This window comes from Schistocerca piceifrons, chromosome 1 (assembly GCF_021461385.2).
Source record: "Schistocerca piceifrons isolate TAMUIC-IGC-003096 chromosome 1, iqSchPice1.1, whole genome shotgun sequence".
In the NCBI taxonomy this organism is placed as follows: domain Eukaryota; kingdom Metazoa; phylum Arthropoda; class Insecta; order Orthoptera; family Acrididae; genus Schistocerca; species Schistocerca piceifrons.
In genome coordinates this window covers 795,880,901-795,908,839 of record NC_060138.1, presented here as the reverse complement: position 1 = coordinate 795,908,839, position 27,939 = coordinate 795,880,901, and the positions used below count along the sequence as shown (strand labels likewise).

At 40.0% G+C, this 27,939-nt stretch overlaps 1 protein-coding gene across 2 annotated transcripts in view; it reads right to left on the bottom strand.

The window, feature by feature from the left end:
• LOC124713568 (WD repeat-containing protein 11-like) overlaps positions 1 to 27,939 on the bottom strand; it is a 202,574-nt gene that overhangs the window by 71,537 nt on the left and 103,098 nt on the right. For both annotated transcript variants that reach the window (XM_047242957.1, XM_047242956.1), the window contains exon 11: positions 25,390 to 25,616. In XM_047242957.1, coding sequence (XP_047098913.1) covers positions 25,390 to 25,616 — 227 coding nt within the window. The remainder of the gene's footprint in view (positions 1 to 25,389; positions 25,617 to 27,939) is intronic.

Below are 27,939 nucleotides of genomic sequence, written 5' to 3'. Positions count from 1 at the left end.
ACTTCCGCGGGCTACGCGTGAAACTTGCCCGCACGTGTTCAACCGTTTCTTCGGTCACTGCAGGCCGACCCGTTGATTTCCCTTTACAGAGGCATCCAGAAGCTTTAAACTGCGCATACCAATGCCGAATGGAGTTAGCAGTTGGTGGATCTTTGTTGAACTTTGTCCTGAAGTGTCGTTGCACTGTTATGACTGACTGATGTGAGTGCATTTCAAGCACGACATACGCTTTCTCGGCTACTGTTGCCATTTTGTCTCACTGCCCTCTCGAGCACTTTGGCAGCAGAAACCTGAAGTGCAGCTTCAGCCAAACAAAACTTTATGAGTTTTTCTACGTATCTGTAGTGTGTCGTGACCATATGTCAATGAATGGAGCTACAGTGAATTTATGAAATCGCTTCAATCATTTGTAATAGCCCTGTACTTGGATCATTGATCAAGAAAACATTTATTACCTCTATTTGAAAGTATACTTCTTATACAGATTTTTTATTAAACTCTCTGAGAAGAAACAATGTTCTGTTGTTCATTTTAGTGCAACAAATAATATTTTCTGTAATTGATACTAACAAAGAGATAGATGGGCAGGCCAGTACTTACCTCTGCTCAGTACAGCCGATAGATACACATAACAGAACAGAAAATTTACATTCCTAGCTTTCGGAACTTTGTTCCTTCATCAGGGAGGAGAGAGGGGAAAAAAGGGAAGCAGGGAAAGTGGATTCACTTACTCACAACCCGGGTTATGAAGCAACAAGGAAAAGTAAACAGGGAGGCTAGCAAGAATGGAGGCATGGTTGTCAGAGGGAAGCCAAAGATATTCTACTGTTAAGTACTGTGCCAGCTTCAAACCAAAGAGGATGCATACAGAAGTAAAGAGGTATATAGTGTAAAGATAAACACAACTCTGTAGGATGAAAAGATGTGTGAATGGCTAAGGAGAAGAGGGGAAAAGGAGAAGACTGAAGAGTAAATGGGAGTGCGGTTGGTTAACTTAGGTCCAGTCCAGGGGGATGGCGGGATGAAAGGATGTGTTGGATTGCAAGTTCCCATCTCCGCAGTTCTGAGGGACTGGTGTTGGGTGGGAGAAGCCATATGACATGTACATTGTAGCAGGTTCCTAAGTCCCTAGAATTATGCTGGACGGCATGCTGCGCTACTGGGTATTGGACATCTCCTAGGCAGACAGTTTGTCTGTGCCAGTTCATGCGCTCAGCCAGTTCAGTTGTTGTGATATCGATGTAAAAGGCTGTGCAGTGCAGGCATGTCAGCTGATAAATGACATGTGTTGTTTCACATGTGGCCCTGCCTTGAGTTGTGTATGTTTTACCACTAGCGGGGCTGGAGTAGGTGGTTGTGGGGGGGGGGGGATGCATGGGGCACGTTTTGCAGCGGGGTCGGTTACAGGGGTAGGAACCGCTGAGTAGAGAAGGTGGTCTGGGAATATTGTAGGGTTTGAATAGGATGTTACGGAGGTTAGGGGGGGCGGCGAAAGGCAACTCTGGGTGGTGTGGGGAGAATATTGTCAAGGGATGATCTCATTTCAGGGCTTGACTTGAGAAAGTCATATCCCTGGCGGAGTAATTTGTTGATGTATTCGAGGCCAGGATAATATTGGGTGACAAGGAGGATGCTTCTGTGTGGTCTGGGGGTAGGAACATTGTTGTTGGACGGGGAGGAATGTATTGCTCGGGAGATCTGTTTGTGGACAAGGTCTGCAGGATAGTTGCGGGAGAGGAAAGCACTGGTCAGGTTATTGGTGTAATTGTTGAGGGATTTGCCACTGGAGCAGATACGTTTGCCACGAATACCTAGGCTGTAGGGAAGGGAGTGTTTTATGTGGAATGGATGGCAGCTATCAAAGTGAAGGTACTGTTGTTTGTTTGTGGGTTTGATGTGGACAGAGGTGTGGATGTGAGCTTCAACAAGATGAAGGTCAACATCTAGGAAGGTGGCTTGGGTTTTGGAGAAGGACCAGGTGAAATTCAGATTCGAAAAGGTGTTGAGGTTATGGAGGAAATTAAGGAGTGTTTCTTCACCATGAGTCCAGACCACAAAGAAGTCGTCTATAAACCTATACCAGGCCAGGGGAAGCAGCTGTTGGGTTTCCAGGAAAGCCTCCTCCATGCGGCCCATGAAGAGGTTGGCATAGGACGGAGCCATCCTGGTTCCCATGGCCATTCCCCTGCTTTGTTTTTAGGTCTGGCCTTCAAAAGTGAAGTAATTATGGGTGATGATGAAGTTCATAAGTGTCATACGGAATGAGGTTTTTGGAAGATCTTCAGGTGGGCGTTGGGAGAGGTAGTGTTCTACTGTCATCCTCCCGGCGGATAAAGGCTCCACAACTGTGGTACTTGACCGTGTGGAGTACGTGGCAGAAGGACTGCGTCAACTCTCCGACACCTCAACCTACATAGCTGTTACCCAGGATCCCATTCCCTCCAGCCAGACGGAGCTGCAGAAAATCCTAAAAATCCAAGGTCCCTCACACGGCCTCACAATGGCTTCCATACACCAACTCACTCCACCTGAGCCACGTACCCCTACCTTCTACCTATTACCCAAAATCCACAAAGAGAAACATCCTGTCCATCCAATTGTGGCAGGCTTCAAAGCCCCAACAGAACGTATCTCAGCTCTGGTAGACCATCACCTCCATCCTATCACCTGCAGACTCCCATCCTACATCAAAGACACAAACCACTTCCTAGAACGCCTCAAATCCATTCCCACTCCCCTCCCACCTTAAACCATTCTTGTTACCATAGATGCTACATCCCTTTATACAAACATCCCACATACCCACAGTCTCTCTGCCCTTGAACACTACCTCTCCCAGCGCCCACCTGAAGATCTTCCAAAAACCTCGTTCCTTATCACACTTATCAACTTCATCCTCACCCATAATTACTTCACTTTTGAAGGCTAGACCTACAAACAAAGCATGGGAATGGCCATGGGAACCAGGATGGCTCCGCCCTATGTCCTATGCCAACCTCTTCATGGGCTGCATGGAGGAGGCTTTCCTGGAGACCCAACAGCTGCTTCCCCTGGCCTGGTATAGGTTTATAGATGACTTCTTTGTGGTCTGGACACACGGTGAAGAAACACTCCTTAATTTCCTCCATAACCTCAACTTCTTTTCGAATCTGAATTTCACCTGGTCCTTCTCCAAAACCCAAGCCACCTTCCTAGATGTTGACCTTCATCTTGTTGAAGCTCACATCCACACCTTTGTCCACATCAAACCCACAAACAAACAACAGTACCTTTACTTTGATAGCTGCCATCCATTCCACATAAAACACTCCCTTCCCTACAGCCTAGGTATTCATGGCAAACGTATCTGCTCCAGTGGCAAATCCCTCAACAATTACACCAATAACCTGACCAGTGCTTTCCTCTCCCGCAACTATCCTGCAGACCTTGTCCACAAACAGATCTCCCAAGCAATACATTCCTCCCCGTCCAACAACAATGTTCCTACCCCCAGGCCACACAGAAGCATCCCCCTGTCACCCAATATTATACTGGCCTCGAATACATCAACAAATTACTCCGCCAGGGATATGACTTTCTCAAGTCAAGCCCTGAAATGAGATCATCCCTTGACAATATTCTCCGCACACCACCCAGAGTTGCCTTTCGCCGCCCCCCTAACCTCCGTAACATCCTATTCAAACCCTACAATATTCCCAGACCACCTTCTCTACCCAGCAGTTCCTACCCCTGTAACTGACCCCGCTGCAAAACCTGCCTCATGCATCCCCCCACAACGACATACTACAGCCCCGTTACTGGTAAAACATACACAATTCAAGGTAGGGCCACATGTGAAACAACACATGTCATTTATCAGCTGATATGCCTGCACTGCACAGCCTTTTACATCGGTATGACAACAACTAAACTGGCTGAGCGCATGAACTGGCACAGACAAACTGTCTGCCTAGGAGATGTCCAATACCCATTAGCGGAGCATGCCGTCCAGCATAATTCTAGGGACTTAGGAACCTGCTACAATGTACATGCCATTTGGCTTCTCCCACCCAGCACCAGTCCCTCGGAACTGCGGAGACGGGAACTTGCAGTCCAACACATCCTTTCATCCCGCCATCCCCTTGGACTGAACCTACGTTAACCAACCTCACTTCCATTTACCCTTCAGTCTTCTCCTTTTTCCCTCTCCTCCTTAGCCATTCACGCATCTTTTCATCCTACATAGTTGTGTTTATCTTTATACTATATACCCCTTTACTTCTGTATGCATCCTCTTTGGTTTGAAGCTGGCACAGTACTTAACAGTAGAATATCTTTGGCTTCCCTCTGACAACCATGCCTCCATTCTTGCTACCCTCCCTGTTTACCTTTCCCTGTTGCTTCATAACCTGGGTTGTGAGTAACTGAATCCACTTTAACTTCTTCCCTTTTTTCCCCTCTTTCCTCCCTGATGAAGGAACAGAGTTCCGAAAGCTAGGAATGTAAATTTTCTGTTCTGTTATGTGTATCTATCGGCTGTACTGAGCTGAGGTAAGTACTGGCCAGCCCCTCTATCTCTTTGTTAGTATTTGTTTCACATCTTTATATGAGATTTTCCATTAATCATTTTCTGTAATTGGATAGATAAAAAAATCTACTCACCAGGCAGCAGCAGGCGAACACACATATAAATATATTGAAATCTGCAAGCATTCGGAGACAGTGTGCCCTTCTTCTGGCAGGAAGGTTGAAGGGGAAGAATGAAGGGTGAAGGAATTGGACTGATGAGGTGTAGGACGTGGGGAGTGCTTGGGAAGTCACCCAGAACCCTGAGTCGTGGGAGACTTACCAGACAGGATGAGACGAAAAGACTGGTACTTTAGGACTGCACCCAATGATATTTGAAAATCTGAGAGTATAAAGACTGTGGAAGATAGGATAATACCCAAGACAGAGATCACCAACAAAACATTGCGTTTATCTTGAATATGAAAGCTGTATGGGAGGGAATATTTGACTTGGAAAGGATGGAAACAATCAAAATGTAAGTACAGTTATTTGTTAGTAGGCTTAATGAAAAGAGAAGAGTGTAGCTGAACCTCAGTGAGGATGAGGTCAATGTCAAGGAAAGTGGTGTGGTATATGGGATAGGACCATATGAAATTTAATTGGGAGAATGTATTTAGAGATTCCAAGAACTTACACAGGTCAGCTTCACCATGAGTCCATATGGCAAAGATGTCATCAATATATCTAAATCAAACCAGGGAATGAAGGCTTATGGATCACAGTAAAGCCACCTCCAAGTGACCCATGGAAAGGGTTGCATAGAAAGAAACCATCCTGGATCCCTTGGCTTTGCCCTTGACCTGTTTTTATGTCTGACCCTCAAAGGTAAAGTAGTAGTTGGTGGTTAGTATAAAGTTTATAAAAGTGAGCAAAAGGGGAACATAGGTTTGGAATCAGGTGGGTGCTGCTTGAGAAAATTTTCACTAGCAGACAGACCAAGTACATGGTGGATGTTGGTATAGAGGGAGGTGGCATCAACTGTGACAAGCAAGGTGTGTGGTGGGGGTGGGGCATGCACAGATTTCAGTCAAACTAGGAAATTGTTGGTGTTTTTCATATTGGAGGGAAGTCTTTGGACTGTAGGGTGCATGTGTTGATCAACTAAGGAAGATATAAGTTCAGTGTGTGATTTGAAACCAGCAGAGGATGTATACTGGCAACACAAAATATGCAATTGCAGAATATGCTTTACAACATGACAGCCATGATCTTGGTGCCCATTTCACCACATGTGCCATCTGGATTTTCCCCCAGACATCAGTTGGTCGTGCGGTAGCGTTCTCGCTTCCCACACCCGGGTTCCTGGGTTCGATTCCCAGCGGGGTCAGGGATTTTCTCTGCCTCGTGATGACTGGGTGTTGTGTGATGTCCTTAGGTTAGTTAGATCTAAGTTCTAGGGGACTGATGACCATAGCTGTTAAGTCCCATAGTGCTCAGAGCCATTTGAACATCAGTTTCTCAGAACTCCACATGTGGGAACTGGCGTTACAACAGGACCTTGATTCTTGCCAACCCCCCTGGTAATTTACATTAATTTCTTTGGTCTTAGCATTTGTTCACAGTAACTATTCCTTTCTTCACTACCTTTTAGTTCTCACAACTTTCATTTTTTCACGTATCTATTTTTTGCTGCCCCTCCCATTTCTATCACATACATTGCACTTAGCTTTCCATTCTTATTAACTCATACATGATGTTTCATCAATAATCTCTGTTTTGCATATTATCCTATCTTCCACCTTTAAGCTCTCAGGTTTTCAAATCCTGGCTGGTGTAGTCCCCAACAATCAGTCTTTCCTTCTCATCCTGTCTGGTAAGTCTCCTCTGACCTGTGGTTCCAGGTGAGCTTTCCGAACTCTCCCCATTTCCTACAGCTCACCAATCCTTTTCCTTCATTCCTCTTCCTTCCCCTTCAAACCTTGTGCCAGAAGAAGGAGGCACTGGCTCCAAAAGCTTGCAAATTTCAATATCTTTATTTGTGCGTTCTCCTGCCACCGCCTGGTGAGTAGACTTTTTATCTACAAATATACATTATATTTTCAAAAATTTACTATTTTCATTGATAATTATATTTTTTGATAAATAATAAGCACAAAAAATGTAACTGAGTACAATAATTCATGGCTGATGTCCAATAAACTATTCCTTCCAGCACATATTTCATTATGTCTTTAATGTTAATACTAATGTGTGTTTGCAGAGGTCGATTGCTTTATCTAGAGACAAACTCACTTGAGCTATTTTGCTGCAATGTTCCATAAACTATTGTGGTTTCCATTATTCATGTAAATCCATAATGTTTTAAAGCAGAAAAGATATCTTACGCACAGCACAACTTTCTCATCATTCACAATATGGGTTAATTCACTTCAGTGATACTATCATCGCAGGAATGATGGTTCAGAGCATCTAATAACTTATAAGCATCCGACAGCTTACATGAAACAATGGAACTCCAGGTAGGAATATCAACGATGTAGGAAAAAGAGAGATTGCTACATAGCGTAAAGAAGACATGTTAAGTTGCAGATATCCACAATTTAAAGACACGTCACGGGAAAGATCCCAGTATAAATCGACGACTGACAACTTATTGCCATGAGGTCACTTCGACGGGCGGACAAACAGGTGAAAGTTGCACTACTAGAACATGACGGCCCATTCAACTAAAACTCGCTGAATCCGGTCCTTGACGTGATCGTACACTCTTGCGACCACATCATTCTATCGGACAGTGCATGTGTGTCTCCAGTGGTTGGGCGAGTACTGGCAGTCCCAACTCTCTTGCTCGACACATGACGACCCAGAAATACTAGAGGCCGTTCCAAAGATGGTACCACAGTACGCGCTATCGATAAGCGCTGCTGTTGCAACTCACGGACAGACAAGGCGAGCAAACATAGTGGCGCCAGTGAACACACTAAGAAAACGAGACGCCACTATCACAATTACAAGATGCGAAGCTATGAACGGCATCAACACAAGCCCCACACGGCTCACCAAGCGTAACAAAGATGGTCGGGAAGCTTAAATGGAAATTATATGAATGCGTTTTGTCTGTTCTTTCGGGTATGTCAGAAGAACAGACACTCTGCATTCATGTGATTGATTCGTGTTGGTGGGCAACGAATTCACCTTCTTCAGTGCGGATACACAATTACGTCCGGCCTGCTGCAGGAATTTCCCAATATCGAACATGGAGGATGAGCATTTCAGAAAAGCTGATGGTGGAGGGGAGGACCCAGATGGCTCAGGTCTGGATCCTCCCCTCCACCACCAGCTTTTCTGAACTGTGCAGATGGTAGTTATCCTTACAACACTTTCTCCACTCCCGTAATTAACCCAGCCTCAGCCTAAGGTAACAAACTGTATACATACCCTCCACCCAACAGTTTCTACCCCCTCTGCCCTATCATCTCTTTCCCATTCTAGTCTCCAAGCTCTGTTTGCCACCCACTGCCAACCACCCACACATCTTTCCCTTCCTCTCCTTTTTCGCTCCTTTTTTCCACACCTACCTGATCCACAACCTCCAGACACTACGCCTGCTGGCATTCTAGTCCCTAGACAGTGTTCTTCTCAGCCCCCCATCTGTACACTACTATCCCTTCCCCTTCCCCTTGCCATTGCCCTTCCCCTCCCCACCCCTTCCATTCCCAGCCCCTCCAGCTAAGCTGCTTGCATCCCAAGTGATAGATGTATCCCGGGCTGACCTGCAGGAGTTGGTGGTCATGTGTGCATGAGGTATAGTTGCTTTTGTTTATGAATGGTGTGTGTTTCTCTTTTGCTGATGAAGACTGTGGCCAAAAGCTTTATGTAAGTGTTTTTAATTGCACCTGTCTGCAACTTAATGTGTCTTCTGTACAGTAAGTAGCAATCTATCTTTTCCAACATAGTCAGCAGCTTGCATGACAAAGACACAGATGGCAATGCAACATCATTATTTGCATACTGAAAGGGAAATACTAGCAATAATATGTACACTTCGGTTAACTGTACGGCTTAAAGGGTTGAAGTTTTACCTATTGACATGTCATTTACAGTAATGAGTCCTTTCTCTTAGAAGATGCCATTATCAAACACCGGAAAAGGCCAACATGCAAATATGATTGGAGATCTGACACCTCTGTGGCACTTTTTTTTTCATCAAGGGCAGCCAGATCACTTACCTAAAAAAGTTAACTCAGCCCTCCACATTCATTACTCACTCTGCAATGTTCCTTGGCATAATGACTTCCAGCTTGAAGTCGTGATTTCCCTAGTGCTTTGACCCTGCACGCATCACTACCGCACCACAGTCATTGTGGCATGAAATGAAGAGCCTTGCTCATCAACACAAATACTGGCCAGGAATACATAGAGGGAGGGGGCAAACATTTTGCCATTTCTTGCCACGATTGCAACAGCAGCAAGTGATTTCTCTGTGGGCTCTCCAGCAGTTTTGGGTCCCTTGAACTGCCTGCATCTCTATTTTTCTGGCCCCCTAATTAAGGCACTGTGGTGAAAGTATTCTCTACATTTTCTTACATGGTCTCCATGCAGTCCAATGCAGTCAATTCAAGGCTGCAACAAGGCTGTAGCCATTCCCAAGACTTCAGTTAGCTGTGTATGAAAGGCTACCCTCAACATCTATGGTGGTTTGCTTCTAATATTATCCCCCCATTGCTCACGTGTAGAAAATATCACTTTCCAAGAATCTAATTTTTTATAGTTCTTCTTCACGTCTGTGGCTCAATGATTTTAACTGACTGAATTATTTGAACTGTATAATTTTGTAGGTGTCCATGGCCAGCGTTAGCTGATATGAAAGTTTACTGGGTATGGTACCAAGCCATATTGTGAAACATTATTACTGATGATCCAATGTTTCAGCCAAGGCGACAGTGGCTGAAATGTTGGTTCATCAGTAGCGATGCAAGGGATACCAAATTTGTCATAAAAGTCCATAAATTACTCACCTGATAGTATTTTTCAGTTCAGGTATTTCGTTCATTCCAAGCAAGTAATAATTCGCGATGTCATCATCCAGACATGACGTGACAGTAATCTGAATCCGTTTTAACAGACTAATAGTTTCATTCAAGGGATAAAATTTTATTGATTACAAAATAAAAGTTCTTGAAGTTTATTTAGAATAGGAAATGTTTAATTAGTAATTGCATGAGGTAATTTATCTGTTTAATATAAAGGTGTTTTGATTTTTGTATGCTTGTAAAAAGTGTGAATTTATGTGCGGCATTTACTCTTAAACGAGTTACCACTTAGAGTGCTAAAAGTGCGCATGTACAGTTCGCTGACCTGTGAGGTGAATTTCATTTTGTGATTTTGAGCCAAATAGAGACAAATCCAGTTTCATTTAGACTTTACGTGAGATAGACACATCACATTATTACAAAAAGTCATTTAGCCCATCAGGGAAAATTGAAGCCTGTGCGCTCGATTTGAAACACGTTACACGCTAGTGCATGATTAAGCTCTCCATTAAATTGTGTATAATAATTGCAAACGTGCTTGGACTTAATACACGAAGTTTGAAATTACTTTTTGAGACAAATACTGATTTTTGATAAAAATGAACTGAAAATTTATTCAAAATATCAAGGTTCTGTTTTAATTAGGACAAACATCACCTTGTTGATCACATTGCTTAGCAACACTGTAATGCAAATCAATTCATTCATCAGAACGATTTGTGACATAATAAGTCCCATTACACATACAAACTCTTACATGGAATTTGCTGATTGAATGAGAGTATAAGAGTGTTCTTTTCCAGAAATGCCAATAAACCAGTGGTTTCAAAAGTTAAATTACCAATTGTTGTGTAACTACATTGATATTGCATTTCACTGATGAACACTATTCTTATTGATAAATGAACATTAATTGCAAGTAGATTTTCAATACTCACCAACACTGCCAAGCAGCAGTTCACATCACAACCAGTAATAAATGCCAATACAACTGAACGGGCATTTCATAATTAAAACAGAGCAATCAACTTCCAATTCTAGGATAAACTGTGCCAGGTGGAATTCTTAAAATCTTGTGGAAGTGTAATAAGGTTTATCTGAACACTTCTATCGTACATCATTATTTCACATCAACTGGACAGATTATTAGTCAGAAACGAATTCACCCACAACAGCTTGTCCCACGCCACTACTAAACTCTTCACAAGCGATCTCAAGAAGCCGGGATCAAGAAACAAGAAAAGAAGATACATCAGTACACTCTTACAAGATGATGTGGTACCATACTTTCATGTCAACGTATTTGAATTGTATTTCTACTTTTTGGTTCTGTTACCTTGGGAGCCAACTGTGGATGCAAGGTTGCTCTGACGCAGGGTACTGAAACAGGATTGGCCCATGGGAGAATTACTAGTAACTTTAAACACATTAGTGGCATGGAGCTGAAAACTATGTGCTGGCAAGCACCACTCCATCCAGAACCACAAAAATGCACCATATTTCTGTTTAAAGGACAGTTCCATCAGTTTAAGATATTGTCATTTGGTCTAAATACTTTGGTTCTTCAGTCAGTAATCAGTGAGCTGCATGTAGCTTGTTAAGTCACTTTGTGCAGCACTCTAGGTCATCATACAAGATGACACTGTTCAGAACAGCCAGTTAGAAATGGGAGCCAGTAGTTCCAGAGCAGTCAGTGCATTTCAAAGTTGACAATTGAGTGGTGTTTTCTTTGTCACATATAGTGCCGCACACAGACATAAGTTCTGTCATGGTCTGCACAGTGACATGACTAAAAGCTGTGGTGACTATCGATAAGTGAAAAGTGTGTTTTATCTATGAACAACTTTCCTTGAATCAATCTGATGCCAGCTTTCTCAGGTGCTGTAACATTTTCTGCCATATTGTGTCTAGTTATACAGTGTTTAATAAATGTATTTCCATCGAAACGTGTGTTGTTAGGGATGGATGTTACTTTAACTGCACCTATAACCACAGGCCTATAGACAGGGTCTTTGCCTATCGATAAGGAATCTATACAAACATCAGTTCTTTGGACAGCTGTATCTTTTCACCAACTGCTTAGCAACTGTATCGCTATTACTACTGTATTTGAAGTACTAAAATGAGCAGTGATTACCTTAGTACATATAGTTAAAGATGAAATATTTGTTTCAGGTTTCCAAAATAACAAAGTTTTGGCCAAACACTTCTTACAAAAAGAAAACAGAATATGTAAGCACGATATATATTTAATGAAGAATGTGCATCATACGAATAGGTCACTTAATTTAATTTGTGGAGGAAATGAGTGTCTATTGAAGGAATACAAGAAGAGAGATTACGAATGGGTCTGTCTCTATTCACATAGCAACACATTACTTCAGTTACCATCTTTTACTTGTGTAATTGTCATAAATGGCCAAATTTTGTTATCTGTAGTGAACAGTTTAATAATTGTGCAACTTTGTTCTGCTTCAGCTATTTTTTGTACACAGAATTTTGAGCTACAGTCTGATCACGTGGAATCAAGCTAAGACTACATAGCCTTATTTAAATGGTTTGAAACTGTTTCACAATCAATTAATATTTCTTTACAGATCTCATTTTCTGGTATTGCTCAACTTTCTTTGTGATTTCATTTACTTTTCCAGTGCTCAGTTCTCTGTTGAATACATTAAGGTGCATTTTTAAATCAATATTTTCACACAGGAAACTCTGTAATCATTTTTGTGCTTCATGTCCCAATACCATATCATGTTCAACAAAAGATCACAAATCGTTTTTAGCACAGAGATCTGCATTCATCACCTTTTGTAGGGAAACAAATTTCAAAATCTGTTCATTTTCTTTTGCATATTCACTCAGATTCAAGAACATAACTTTTTCTTGACTCCACTATGCTTAGGTAATGGCAGATCAGAATAATACTTCAAGGAACATGTAATTAAAATTTAATCTACCAAACAATACAAACAAACTTTCATTCCAAACTTCCAAGTCCAGTTTGATTTTTTTCTATAAATTGTAATAACTCTAACACTTACATGTGAATTCTCTCTTCTACAGAGCTATAAAGGCTAAAAAAGTTGCATTTTAATTTGATCATTATTCAACACCTCTAATTTATTGAATCAGAAACATGGAGCAAAAATGATAATAAGAATATTACAATGCAGTCCACAGATACCAAAAGATTGCTGACACTTGCTGTAGTTTCTGTCCATGCATAAAGGCTGTTAGTGGTACCCACTTTAGTGCCCACACATGCATGGACGAGACAGGAACTGAAATTGAGGGTAGCAAAGTGAAAGTAGAAACAATGAACTCTAGTTTTAAATTTTCCTTTACAAATGAAAATCAAAGCATATTGAACCAATTTAATTCTCACACCACACAAAAATGAATGATATAGTTATTAGTGTCAGTTGTGTTGAGCAACAACTGAAATCGCTAAAACTGAACAAAGCTTCAGCACCCAATAGAATCCCTGTCAGATTCTGCATCAAATCTGTGTCCGAGTTAACCCATCTTTTAACCACAATTTACCATACATCCTTGAACAATAAACCATTCCCATAAGTTAAAAAGAATGGATAGGTCACACAGTCTATAAGAATGGTAGCAGAAATGATTCACAAAACTACTACCCAACTTCTTTGACATCCATTTTTTGTAGAGACTTAGAACACATTCTTAAGCTCAAAGATAAAGAGTTATCTCTAACAGAATGACTTCTTCCATGCCAACCAGCATGGATTCGGAAAACATCAATTATGTGAATCTCAATTCTCACTTTTTCCACATGACATCCTGAAAGCTACAGATCAAGGCTGTCGGGTAAATGCAGTATATCTAGATTTCTGAAAAGCATTTGACACAGTATCACACCTACACTCATTATAAAATGTATGATCATACGTGTATGTGGTATCCAGCAAAATTTGTGATTGAACTGTGGATTTTTTTGTAGGAAGGAGAGTCATCAACAGAAGCAGAAGTAACTTGGGGTGTGCCACAGGGAAGCGTATTGGGACAATTAATGTTCATGTTATATATTAATGACATTGCAGACAATATCAACAGTAACCTCACACTTTTTGCAGCTGATACAGTTATTTATACTGATGTAATGTCTAACAAAGCTGCTGACAGGATTTTGAAGAGCTGCAAAGAGTGGCAATTTGCTTTAAATTTTCAGAAATGTAAAAATCACATAGGTTCATGTAGGTAAAGCAGGCAGAAGACTTCATTCAATGGTAGAATACTAGGGAAATGCAATCAGTCTACAAAGCACATTCCTTACAAAATACTAGTGCACCCATCCTACACTACAGCTCAAGTGTGTGGGACCCATACCAAATAGGACTAACATGGGATATGAATGTATACGGAAAAGAGCATCATGAGTAGTCACAGGTTTGTTTGACTTATGAGAGAATGTCATTGAGCTGCTGAAAGAACTTAACTGGAAGATAGACACAAACTATCCCAAGGATGTCTACTAACAAAGCGTCAAGAACCAGCTTTAAATGACAAACCTAGGAATATAACACAACCCCCTAAAATTCGCTCCTGTAGAAGACTGCGACTAGAAGATCAGATTAATTATAGCATGCACAGAGGCATTTAAACCGTCACTCTTCCTACAATCCATACATTAATGGAATAAGAAGAAGCCTTAATAAAAGGTACAATAGCAAAATACCGTCTCTCACAGTGGTTTGCAGAGTTTGGATGTATTTGTAATTGTAGTATCAATATTCACTGGAGTATAGAACCAGAGCTGGGGGAAGGTCTATTGCACAAACTTATTTCCTATGTAGGTAAAACACTCCTTATTTGAATACCTAACAATGCAATTAATACATTAGTGATACGGACATTTTAGATTGTGGCAGTGCTTGAAGTGTCATTTTTAACAGTGCCTTTTTTACTTTAAAAATATATGTAGGATGGTAAGAGCAATTTCTTGACTCTGTGGGCTTCATCAAAAACTAAAGGACAAATCACTACCAGAAAGTACAAAATACAATGTGTCGATAATGCCTTGCTATCATTTAAAAAAAAATTATCACTACAAAACTATTAGAGAAAGACAACCATGGTTTGTCATAAAACATTTACAGCTTTCAAAGATTTTTTTTTCATTTTTTTCCTTTGTTGTAGATTTGTCTTGGAGTGCATCAAAATGGCGACACACTAGGAGATGGCACAACGCATCATCTGGTACGTAGAATTCTAATCTGTGACACTGGAACTGCGGAATTAACAACACTAGTATGGGAGAGTATCACAGGCAAAAATAAGCATAATGCAGTGGTTAAAAAGTTTTAGAGAGACAGACAGTTCAAAGACATTCTTGAAAGTGGACATCACTCTGTGTCCCAAGCATGTGTTAACAAAGTGCAGGCTGCATTTTAATGTAGTTCCAAGAAGTCAATTCATTGTACATCCCAAAAATTGCAGGAAGCACTATCAACTATCCATACAACGTTACGTAAGTGGTTCTGGGTTTCTGCGTAGAAAGTGCATATGGTCCAAGCACTGAAATTAAATAAATGTCTATTGTACACATCCACGTATCCCATGCTGGCAACCACAGATGCTGACAACGACTACTTGATTAAATGCCCATTTTCATATGAAGCAATGTTCCGTATTTCTGGAGATATGAATCACCATGACATTATAATCTGGTGCTGCAAATATCCAAGCTACAAGTGAACACATCCATGATAGCCCAGAGCTTAATGTCTGTTAAGGCCTAATGCACGATAGGGTAACAAGCCCATTTTTCTTCAAAGTGAAAACCACAATGGGAAATGTTACCTGGACATGCTTGAACAGTTCCTGCTACCACAAATCACAGAGCTGCAGCCATTGTTCATCTTCCAGCACCATGGTGCACTGCCACATTTGAGTTTGAGTGTGCAGGATGTGCCGAGTGACACAATTTACAAGAGGTGGAAGGGTTGTGATGGTTCCATCACTCTTCCGATTTTATGCCATTAGACATCTTTTCATTGGGTTCTGTCAAGAATCGCATGTACACAGCACCAGTCAATGACAATGCTACCTTTCATGCACAAATCAATGAAGCAATAAAAAATGTTGACGCTCTAATGCTGACCCACACTTGGCCAGAACGCTAATATCACCTTTATGTTCTACGAATGATTGCAGCATATATTCAAATTCTGGCATAATAGATAAAAAATTAGAAAATTCTTATTAAATGTTTTACAACAAAACATAATTGTCTACCTCTAAAAATTCCCAAGTTATGATTGTATGAAATGATAGTAGGACTTTGTAGACACACTGTATGTCCAGTCACTCCTATACAGGTCACCACCCACTTGGAGGCTTAACAGGAGTTATTTATTGGCAAATTATTGATAATTTAAAATTTTCTTACATGTTCAGTATTATTGGCTGTACTCTGTACACTTTCTCATGAATTACATGCCTGAGTCAGCCTGTATTTCAGGCTAGAAGTGGTTAGGTCAAATTAAGGTTATTGATAGACCACACTTTGGGTAGCAGCATCTGCAGCAACCAATACAGTGCAGTGTCACATGTGGTGCTGGAGAATGCAAGCAGAGTGGGAGCTGGAGAGGCAATGATCTGTGTTCTCCCAGAATTCAATGTGATAGTACACAATCCTCCTCCTTGTCCTTTCCCTACTTTTACAGATTTCGGTCCACCTCGCATCAGCTGCAATGGCCCCCTCCTGTCTTTTGGTGGCATGTCCACCATCCTTGTGTGTGCCCCTCATGTACTGATTGATGAATTATAGCTTTACAGTGCTTTAACTAGGGATAGATACATATCACAGCTATTCATAGTGGTAAAATCTTGATTGACTTGTGTATCAATAAAAAGATCACAATCCAATGTTTGGGACAGGACTACTTTGTCAGTTCACTCTTGACTTCATGAGGGTGACAGAAGTCAATGAGACTGTCATTGATAACTCCCATGCTGTTGCCTACTGAGACAGTCAACAGACTGTAAGAATTTGAGATGGATTCTGTGGTGGATTTGTCAACTTCCTCACTTGAGGGATTTGTACATTCTGAATCCAACAAAGACACATGCTAACCTGGCTATGAGAATGGGTTCAGCTCCTCTCTTTTCAAGGAACTTGTCCAATGTTAGAACAACTCAGTTACACTACACTGTTTCACCCACTGTTATGGACTTGGTTATCTCCATAACCAAAACTGTCATTCATATTACAGTACCCATGATTTATTTTTGTCCTTTTTTGTGAGCAATTGTCATGGAAATAAAGGGTATTTTACACACATACTACAATGAACTTTCATTCCACACTATACAATTTCTTCAAACAAATTTCAGGCTTGCAGCCAATTGTCGTTTAACACATTGCGCGATATTGTATCTGGGCACCTGCCAAGTCACCTTCCGATAAGCCATCAGAGACTGACAAACACGTACTCCATTTCACATTATACAGCACGCTACGAGTATTCCAAGCAGGCGTCAAAATTCAAGTTAACAGACGGATAACACTTCCCGGTGGCAGCACTGTCGCTGGCGAAACCATGGAACTCAACTGTCTTCTGTGTTCCAGATGCTGAGGCCATTGGTGCACTCTGTCACTTTCGATTAGAATAAATTGTGGAGATGATGGGTTCAACACACTATCCACCTGGTAACCACTATCACAGTTCATCAGATTTTCCACCAGGTGTATTTCCATGGATTGTTCAATAATGGAGTCTCAAAAAGATGTTGCGGTGCTCATAATCAAATTTCTGTCATACTCCATTGAATGTCCATTGGAAATACAGTGTTCAACAAATAGTGGATTTGCTCGGTTGTGAAAGTGAAATGTTCTTGCTCAGTGCACAATTCTTTCACAGTGCATATGGTGTGTCCTACGTAAGCCATACCACAATGTGCAGGTATTTTGAAAATCCCAGCCTTCCACAATAACAAATTTTCCTTCACAGATCCTAAAACGTCTGCAATCTTTGACAGTGGACATAAAATCACTTTTACTTGAAATTTACAGTGGTTTCTTGATATTTTAAACGAAATGTTGCCCACAAAAGGAAGAAAATCTAAAGACTTTATTGGTATGTTCTCCTCTTTATCCACTTCCTGATTTTTAATTTTAACTGACAGTGCCCTCTTAATCTGCTGGGTGGAACATCCATTTCTTCTAAACACTGCCTTTAACTGGGCAAGCTCTTTAGGCAAACTATCTAGATCTGAGACAGTGTGAGCTCTGTGTACAAGTGTTTTAACCATGCTCACAGTTTGCAACGGGTGATTTTTCTTCTTCTTCCGTGTCCGGATGCACCAATTATATCTTCCCTTCCCAGTAATTAGCAACGTAGATTGCTTTGTCATTGACTTTCAAAATATCATCTTTAGAGCATGTTATAGACATGTCTGGGCAGATCAGTAGGTGGTCCAAGTCCTGTATTGCTCCGCATTCACACCTATCGCTATCACTGTAACCCCATTTAAATAGGTTTGATTTGCGTGGGTGATGAGAAATTTGTCCTTGCAAATAGAAATCAGTGTGAGTGGGTTTACAATAAAATGAATGCTCCAGAGACCCATTATTCTTTCATCTACCCAAAACATCCAAGAAAGCCAGACAATTATCTTTCTCTATTTCCAGGGAGAACCGAATGTTGTCGTGAATACAGATGAGGTTGTGAAGAAACTCTATCAGTTTATCTTTTCCATGACGTCACTATGAAAGTATCGCCCACATACCTCCAAAATAAGTTGGTTTAAGGGCAGCTGATCCAAGTGCTCTCTACTCAAAATCCTCCATAAAATTGTTGAACACCATGAGAGACAACGGGTTGCCCCTGAAGGTGCCGTCAGTCTGTTCAAAATATTCTTGGTTGAACATAAAATAGGTTGAGGCTAGAACATTCTGAAACAAAGCAATGATGTCTGCTTTTTGCCAATTAGTGTCACACAATCTGCAAGAGGCACCTTTGTAAAAAGTGATCCCACATCAGAGCTGACCAAATGGCCAGAACTACTCAGACGAAGAGTCCCCCAGTGTATAGATACACTCAGCTGAGTTACGGTTGTGATATAAGCACTTTCCCAGCAGTGGGGTCAGCAAAGAAGAGAGATGTTTGGCTAAATCATACATATCATATGTATAATATGCAAGCATTCCAATGTTGCTCACTATTGGACATAATGGAACACTTTCCTTATGAATTTTTGGGAGGCCATACAGTAATGGTGGTACACAACCATTTGGTCTTGACCTCTTATTGATCTCTTGAGGCAAGAAGGAGGAATTCAGTAGTGCATGTGTTTTCATTGCACTTGTCCTCTAGGGCCATAATGAGTCAGTATCTTCTCTTAGATTTCGTAGTGCAGTTCTATCTGCAGTCGTTAAGTTACTACACTGAGGAGGAACTTTCAAAAGAGCGTAGCAAGTTTCCTTTCTTATTTCTTCTGCAGCGTCTAAAGGATGGTGAGGTACAACTTCTTTAACATCACTCACAAAACTAATTACAGGTGGTGCTCTAGGTGTAGCAGCAAAATTGAGCACCTTGCTTAATACAGTCAGCATCGCATCGCCCAAATGTTTCACCATGAAACTGACAATGTAACATTGTGCAGTTACCAGTTGGGGCAATGACTGCTGTGGCAACAGATGATCAAATTTTGACATCTGCTGGAAACTTGCATCTTTTGGATCCAACTGAACTTAGCCAAAGTCACTCCACCAATTCAATCCCATAATACAGGAGAGACAGATGTGTTGCAACCTTTATATACAACTGCCACAATTCTGAAATCACATCCAGTCTTTGTTTTGTATAGCAAATCCTCTCTCTAACTATAGCATGACTAGCTTTCTCAGTTATCTTCTGTGGAGTGGCAGTCTTTATAAAATACATCACTCTGGCAAATTTTAGTATTATGCCATGATTCCAACATCTGAATAAAAAGCTTACAGAACTTAACAGTTTTGCTCTCTTACCACATCGCTTGATGAAACTTCGAATATGCGAGGTCGTCTCCTCCCCAAAAAGGTCTCTGACATGAATTTTAAAATTTTACCAGAGAATTGAATCTTCAAACAAATTTCAGGCTTGCAGCCAATCATTGTTTAACTCATTGTATGATATTTTATAGGGCACCAGTCACCTTCAGGAGAGCCACCAAAGACTGATGAAGGCATTCTCTGTTCCATCCCATATTCCAGGCATGTGTCAGAATTCAAGTTGACAGTTGCAGCACTCCTCTCTTCTGTATCATGGGGCTGGGTTAATTGACTGACTTCAGCCAAGTTCAACTGGCAAAATTTGATCATGTGTTGCCACAGCAGTCACCACAAGAGGTAACTGCATGACATTCCATTGTCAGTTTCACGGAGAAAAATTTGTACAATGCAATGCTGACTGTATTACACAAGGGACTACTTTTGCTCCCACACCTAGAGCACCACTTGTAATTAGTTTTGTGAGTGGTGATGAAGAAGTTGTACAACACCTCCCTTGGATGCTGCACAAGAAATATGAAGGGAAATTTGCTGTGCTCTCCTAAAAGCTGCTCCTCAATGTAGTAACGACTGCAGAAAGGGTTGCACTACAAAATCAATGAGAGGACACTGATGTTGTGGTACTGAAGGCTGACAAAGGTAATGCAACCATTTTGTTACCTCATAATGTGTATGAAAAGTTGTATGGTCTGCTAAGCAACACTACCTATAGGACACTTGATTACGAACCTACGGGGAGTGTGCAACGGAAAACTTCTGCACTATTGCATGCCTTTTCCTTACCTTGAGTGATCATCGAGAGGTTAAGAGCACATGGTTGTGTACCACTATGACTGTATGGCCTTCCAAAAATTTACACGAAAAGTGTTCCATTATGACCAGTAGTGAGCAATATAGGAGCACCTACATATGATTTAGCCAAACATCTCACTTTCTTGCTGAGACTGTTGGTGGGAAAATGCCAACATCACATCCACAGCCCATCTGGCTTTATCAATATACTGGGGGCTTACCATCTAAGCAGTTCTCACAATTTGGTTAGCATGTATATGGTATCACTTGTTACAAGGCCCCCTCGCGCAGATTCTTTGACACTAATTGGCAAAAAGTTTCAGGCAGCATCATTGCTTTGATATGGCATGTTCTGGCCTCAACCTATTTTATGTTCAACCAAGATTATTTTGAACAGACTGACGGCATTGCCAGTGGCAGCCCACTGTCTCTCACTGTCGTCAACCATTTTATGGAGGATTCTGGGTAGAGAGCGCTTGAATCAGCTGCCCTTAAACCAACTTTATTTTGGAGGTATGTGGACGATACTTTCATAGTGGCCTCGCAGAAAAGATAAACTGATAGAGTTTCTTCACAACCTCATCTGCATTCACAACATTCGCTTCTCCGTGGAAATAGAGAAAGATGGTTGTCTGCCTTTCTTGGCTGTTTTGGTTACATGAAAGAATAATGGCTCTTTGGAGCATTCATTTTATTGTAAACCCACTCACACTGATTTCTATTTGCAAAAACAAAGTTGTCATCACCTGTCACAAACTATGATCATGCTTAAAACACTCATACACAGAGATCACACTGTCTCAGATCTAGATAGTTTGCCTAAAGAGCTTGTTTAGTTAAAGACAGTGTTTAGAAGAAATGGATGTTCCACCCAGCAGATTAATGGGGCACTCTCAGTTAAAATTAAGACTCAGAAGTGGATAAAGAGGAAAATATGCCACCAAAATCTTTCACTTTTCTTCTTTTTGTGCGCAACATTTTGTTTGAAATAGCAAGAATTCTTTCAAATGAAAGTGATTTCCATCCACCATCTAAGACTGCAGACCTTTTAGGATCTGTGAAGGACAACTTGTTATTGCGAAAGGCTGGAATTTTCAAAATACCTGGTCACTGTGGTATAGCTTACATAGAACACACCAGATGCACTGCGAAAGAATGGTGCACTAAGCAAGAACATTTCACTTTCACAACCAACCAAATCCACTATTGCCAACCACTGTATTTCCACTGGGCATTCAATGGAGTACGATAGATTGATTCTGAGCGCAGCAACATCTTTTTGGTACTCCATTATTAAACAATCTATGGAAATACACCTGGTGGAAAATCTGATGAACCATGGTAGCAGCTACCAGTTGGATAGTGCACGGAACCCTTCATCTCCACAATTTGTTCTAATCAAAGACAACAGAGTGCGGCAATGGCTATGGCGAATAGTAAAACAGTGGACAGCTGAGCTCCGTGGTTCCACCAGCAAGGATGCTGCCACCAGGAAGGGTGATCCATCTGTCGATTTGAATTTTGATGCATGTGCAGAATACTCACTGCATGCTATATAATGTGGACTGTAGTACATCTTCGTTAGTCTTCGATGGCTCACCAGAAGGTGACTGGCAGGTGCCCAGTCAAAATACCATGTTATGAATTAAATGACAACCAACTGCCAGCCCAAAATATGTTTGAACCTTCAATTTGCCATGAAAATTTTAAAATTCATAATATGTAATATATTGACAGAGCACTGTTACGTTCTTAGTCACAACAAAGTCAAAAGCATCGGGTTGGATGTTCCCTCACTGTAAATGTACTCGGTAACCAATTAGAGAGTACAAACCACTAAATAACTGTGTACAGTCTGCTCTTCCTCTAGAGCAGTTATCAAGATAGCATTGCTACAATTCAAAAATCAAACTTTTAGCATTAATGAGATACAAATATTTGAAATTGTAAGATAGAGTTGAATTCCACAGTCTTGTTGCTTTATGTTCAGTATTTTCTAACTGTACTCTAACATCAAATATTTCATGCATTACAGCATATTAGTCTCAAATCTTATATTTTATTTCTTCTTAATAGTGAATTTGTCACTAGAAGTGTTCTCAATAAATCACACTCTGACATCATTATACTACACTGTGCAGCAGAATTAAAGGATCACTTTTTCAAAACCCAATAACTGTCTCCCATCGAAATGCATCAGTTTGAAATTTGGCTCAGAGGTGCCTACAACTTTTCATTGCAATGGTGCAAAAGTGAGGTGCCCTGTGATGTCACTCTTCAAATCAGCAACGCTTTAAACAGTGAGGTGTCAACTCAGGCAAAAAGAAGGCCATTGCTCAAAAAGTCATGAGAGCTTAAGGTGGGTTAATAACATAACATTGGCACCAAATTTCACCAAAATTCTGCCCTAAGCCACTATGGACATGCCACATGATGTGAAGGTTGTCAGATTAGATTAGATTAGATTAATACCAGTTCCATGGATCATGAATACGATATTTCGTAATGATGTGGAACGAGTCGAATTTTCCAATACATGACATAATTAGGTTAATTTAACAACATACTTAAGTTAATATAACAACTTTGTTTTTTGTTTTTTGTTTTTCTTTATTTTTTATTTTTATTTTTATTTTTTTTATTTTTTTAATATTTTTGTTTTGTTTTTTTTTCTTTTTTTTTCTTAATTTACATCTAAAAATTCCTCTATGGAGTAGAAGGAGTTGTCATTCAGAAATTCTTTTAATTTCTTCTTAAATACTTGTTGGTTATCTGTCAGACTTTTGATACTATTTGGTAAGTGACCAAAGACTTTAGTGCCAGTATAATTCACCCCTTTCTGTGCCAAAGTTAGATTTAATCTTGAATAGTGAAGATCGTCCTTTCTCCTAGTATTGTAGTTATGCACACTGCTATTACTTTTGAATTGGGTTTGGTTGTTAATAACAAATTTCATAAGAGAGTATATATACTGAGAAGCTACTGTGAATATCCCTAGATCCTTAAATAAATGTCTGCAGGATGATCTTGGATGGACTCCAGCTATTATTCTGATTACACGCTTTTGTGCAATAAATACTTTATTCCTCAGTGATGAATTACCCCAAAATATGATGCCATATGAAAGCAATGAGTGAAAATAGGCGTAGTAAGCTAATTTACTAAGATGTTTATCACCAAAATTTGCAATGACCCTTATTGCATAAGTAGCTGAACTCAAACGTTTCAGCAGATCATCAATGTGTTTCTTCCAATTTAATCTCTCATCAATGGACATACCTAAAAATTTGGAATATTCTACCTTAGCTATATGCTTCTGATTAAGGTCTATATTTATTAATGGCGTCATACCATTCACTGTACGGAACTGTATGTACTGTGTCTTATCAAAATTCAGTGAGAGTCCGTTTACAAGGAACCACTTAGTAATTTTCTGAAAGACAGTATTGACAATTTCATCAGTTAATTCTTGTTTCTCAGGTGTGATTACTATACTTGTATCATCAGCAAAGAGAACTAACTTTGTCTCTTCATGAATATAGAATGGTAAGTCATTAATATATGATAAGAACAACAAAGGACCCAAGACTGACCCTTGTGGAACCCCATTCTTGATAGTTCCCCAGTTTGAGGAATGTGCTGATCTTTGCATGTTACGAGAACTACTTATTTCAACTTTCTGCACTCTTCCAGTTAGGTACGAATTAAACCATTTGTGCACTGTCCCACTCATGCCACAGTCCCTCTTACCCAGATTTCACCCGTTACATATGTACCTGCAGAAATTTCAACACCAAATCAGTGTGGTGGCTGCTCTAGCACCTGAGGGTTAGGCAACACCTTCAGCACTTGTTGGTTGGGTTTGTTTACCTTCAGGTGCTAGAATAGTTGCCAGGATAATTTGGTGTTGAAGTTTCTGAGAGGTACATTTGTAACATTCTCAACAAAGTTGCAAAATTGGGAGGCTTAGAGGGACCCTTTGCTGTTTTATTCATGCACATGTTAACGTTGCACTTCTGTCTGATCACATCACTGGAGGGCAGAAAACAGGAAGGCTGAAAAAGCGTAAGTACCCTTTCCTGCCTCAGGTTACATTCAAATTTTGTTGAACAGTTCTGAATTGTTCTTAGTGGTTCCAACCTACAAATGAGAGCAAAAACTGCAGTCGCGCTACACTCAAAAGGGGTGCAATCACGCTCAATAGGGATGCGGGCCCACAGTGTCCTTACAGAAAGGTTTAAAAATCTGAGGTTGTTAGCAATGTTGAAAGTTGTCAAGAACATCTTGTTGTTCACTGGACTGCAAACTGTCATTTTCAATTGTGAAATATGTTGGAGTCAACAAACCAGGAAAAGAAAAGGTATCACTGACACACTTTATGGCACCTCCTGAGGCCTTTTTGTGTTGATTCTGAGCGGCAGTGCATCTGAAATGTTTTCCTTGTCTACCCAAAACCATGTGATTTCAACACTGTGTATTGCAGTTCTGACTTCCATCACAGAGATGTCAAAATAAGGGGAGAAATCTAGATAAGAGGGGCTGTGACAACCTTCTCATTATGTGACATGTCCACAGTGGTGTTGGGCATAATCGTGGTGAAATTTGGTGCCAACAGGATGTCATTACCCACATTACAGCTCATATGAATTTCTGAGCTGTGCCCACCCCTCCTCCCTCCTATCTCTATCTCTATCTCTCTCTCTCTCTCTCTCTCTCTCTCTCTCTCTCTCTCTCTCTCTCTCTTTCTCTCTCCTTCCCCCTCTCTCCTTCCATGTGTCACACCTTGCTGTTTGAAGTGTCCCCAATCCTGAGGGTGACATCACAGGGTGCCAAACTATTGCACCATTACAGAGGAAGGTTGTACGCACCTTTGAGGTAAATTTCAAATTTATGCATTACAATGGGAGACAATTAGTAGGCTCCAAAAATGTGATCCTTTAATTTTTTTGTACAGTTTACATATTCTATCTGTACCACATTCACAGCACTTGAATTTAATCTGTCTTAATGAGGAAACAATAACTAAAAGAACAATTAGTAACAATAAATGCTCACCTGACAGGACAAGTATGTAAAGCAAGTTCTTTGTCCACAGTCCCTGTTGCAGCGTTCAGCACTTGTACCAGTCCTCCAGCAGTACCCACAGCAAGTAAAGGCTGATATTTCTGCCAGTTTCTTGTAGTCAGTGGAGGACACATGCGGAGAGATGTCACAGGAGAGGCAAGTGAAGGCAACAGACCAACAGCAACAATTCGCAATGGTGGAGCTGCTGCTACAGAGTCCTATGAAATCGAATTAGAATGGAGTGTAGTAAACTTTAATTAAATGACTATAAAAGTTTCATTACTATTATTTCACTGACATATGAATTATCATATTTTAAGCCTGTTAAATTTATTAAATAATGAAATAGGCACTTGCAGAAAAGAAGTACACTGATGTTTCATTTCTCAATGAATGAAATTTCACATTAAATTTTGTTTTCTTTTGAATCTACAAGTTTAGTTAAGTTTTATTATAAGGCAACAACAGATAATGTCATTAAAAATAACACAAACACTGTGTTTCCAAACTTGATAACTACATGGGTAAGCCAAACTACAAATCCAAAGGTGCTGGATTTGATCTCTAGTTGGTACTAGGATTTTTTCAGAGAATTTATATATTTTTATCTGTCTTAAGGCTTGCAGATATGGATTCGACGTCAAACTATGAGTCCTGCTGTAATGGGATGAGTTAAATGATTTTTCAGGCCAGACAAAGACAGGAGAATAACAAGTTTCAATAGGATCCTTAAGGCTTGTAGATATGGATTCAACATCAAACTGTGAGTCCTCCTGTAATGTGATGAGTTAAATGATTTTTCAGGTCACACAAGGACAGGAGAATAACAAGTTTCAATAGGACCACTCTTCGCAAAAACACTTTGGTGTTAAAACCCATCGTCAATTTGATAACAGCTTTGTTAACTAACATTGGTAACAATGTTTTTTGTTGTTTATACCATGAATAAAGCTGATTAGTAAACAGAACACTGTTAAACACATTAATGGAACTGTCTGGACATGAAGAACATGTGGGGTGGACAGTTATGGCGAGACAGGGAAGAGGGGCCTTCTCTTTCTAATGTACAAGATATTCACTAAAATTATTACCAATGCATAGAAAGAAAAAAAATTAATGACAACAAGGCAAAGAAACAAGTTGGCTTTAGCAGTGGAAATAACGCAACAGTCCATTTGCATGTCACGAAAAAAATCATAAAATACAGATTTTGAGAAAGCTTTTGACTTTGTTGCAGCCAAACCTGTACCAATAACTCTCGAGACACAGGGAACTGGTTGATTTACATCAGTAAAGTGAAGAATGTATAAAACAACCTACATCGCAATGGTTATTTTATTTAAAATGACCAGTTTCAGTCTAGTCTTCAGAATAGCACTGTGAAGAATAGAAATCAAGCTACTTACATAAAGAAGTCAGTGACTTAAAATAAAATAATTTATACTTATTAAAATCAATGAGTTGTTACCCACCAACTAAAGTTGACAATGTCCAGAACAGTCAGTAGACCTCAGTCACAAACTGCTGCTGTTAGCAAGACAGCATTGCATTATACGGATCTGGTGAGGGCGTGTTTGTGCTGTATGATGTCAGTGTCAGCCAATGAGGAACGCTCTATATAAATTACATATCATTTGAAAATGCAGTTTATCTAAAAGTGAATAATTATAAAAAGTAGTGACTATAGGGCAGAACAGATGGTTAAATATAGTGAGCAACTGCAAAAAGATTATTTAAAAATTATATCTTTTATTCCCTGTAGTACCATCTGATGGAAATAACTTATTTAACCAGTGTAATATATTCGTAGCATCAGTTATTTAATGAATAGAATGTGTGTATAGAATAAACAAATGGATTTATGTAAAATAATTATCCTTTATGATAATTAAACAGTAATTACTTTGTATTCTGGATAACACGAAATTTAGAAGAACATTGGTGCACCCTTCTGGCCTGAACTTATCTTTGACATCTGCTGGTCATCTTACTATGATGTCTCCATGGCAATGCCATACATAGACAGCAAGCTGCGGCCAGAAGAGAGTGCCAACGTTCTTCTAAATTTGGTATTATTCAGTGCACAGTGTAATTATTGTGTAATTATCATAGATGATAATTACTTTACATAAATCCATTTGTTTATCATATATACACAGTCTACTGACCAAATAGCTGATGCTATGGATATATTATACTGGTTGCATGAATTATTTTCGCCACATGGTACTACAAGAAACAAGAGGTATCATTTTTAAATAATCTTATTACAGTTACTTACAATTTTTAACAATCTGTTCTACCCTATAGGCACTACTTTTTTTATAATTATTCACTTTTAAATAAACTGTACCTTCATAATTCATGTAAATCGTTCCTCACAGGCTGATGTTGACGTCATACAATACAAACACACCCTGACCAGATCTATATAACTCAATGCTGCCTAGCCAACAGCAGCAGTTTCAGCAACTACAGTCTACCAACTGTTGTGGACATCATCAACTTAAGCTCATGGCTGACAAAACTTTGATTTTAGTA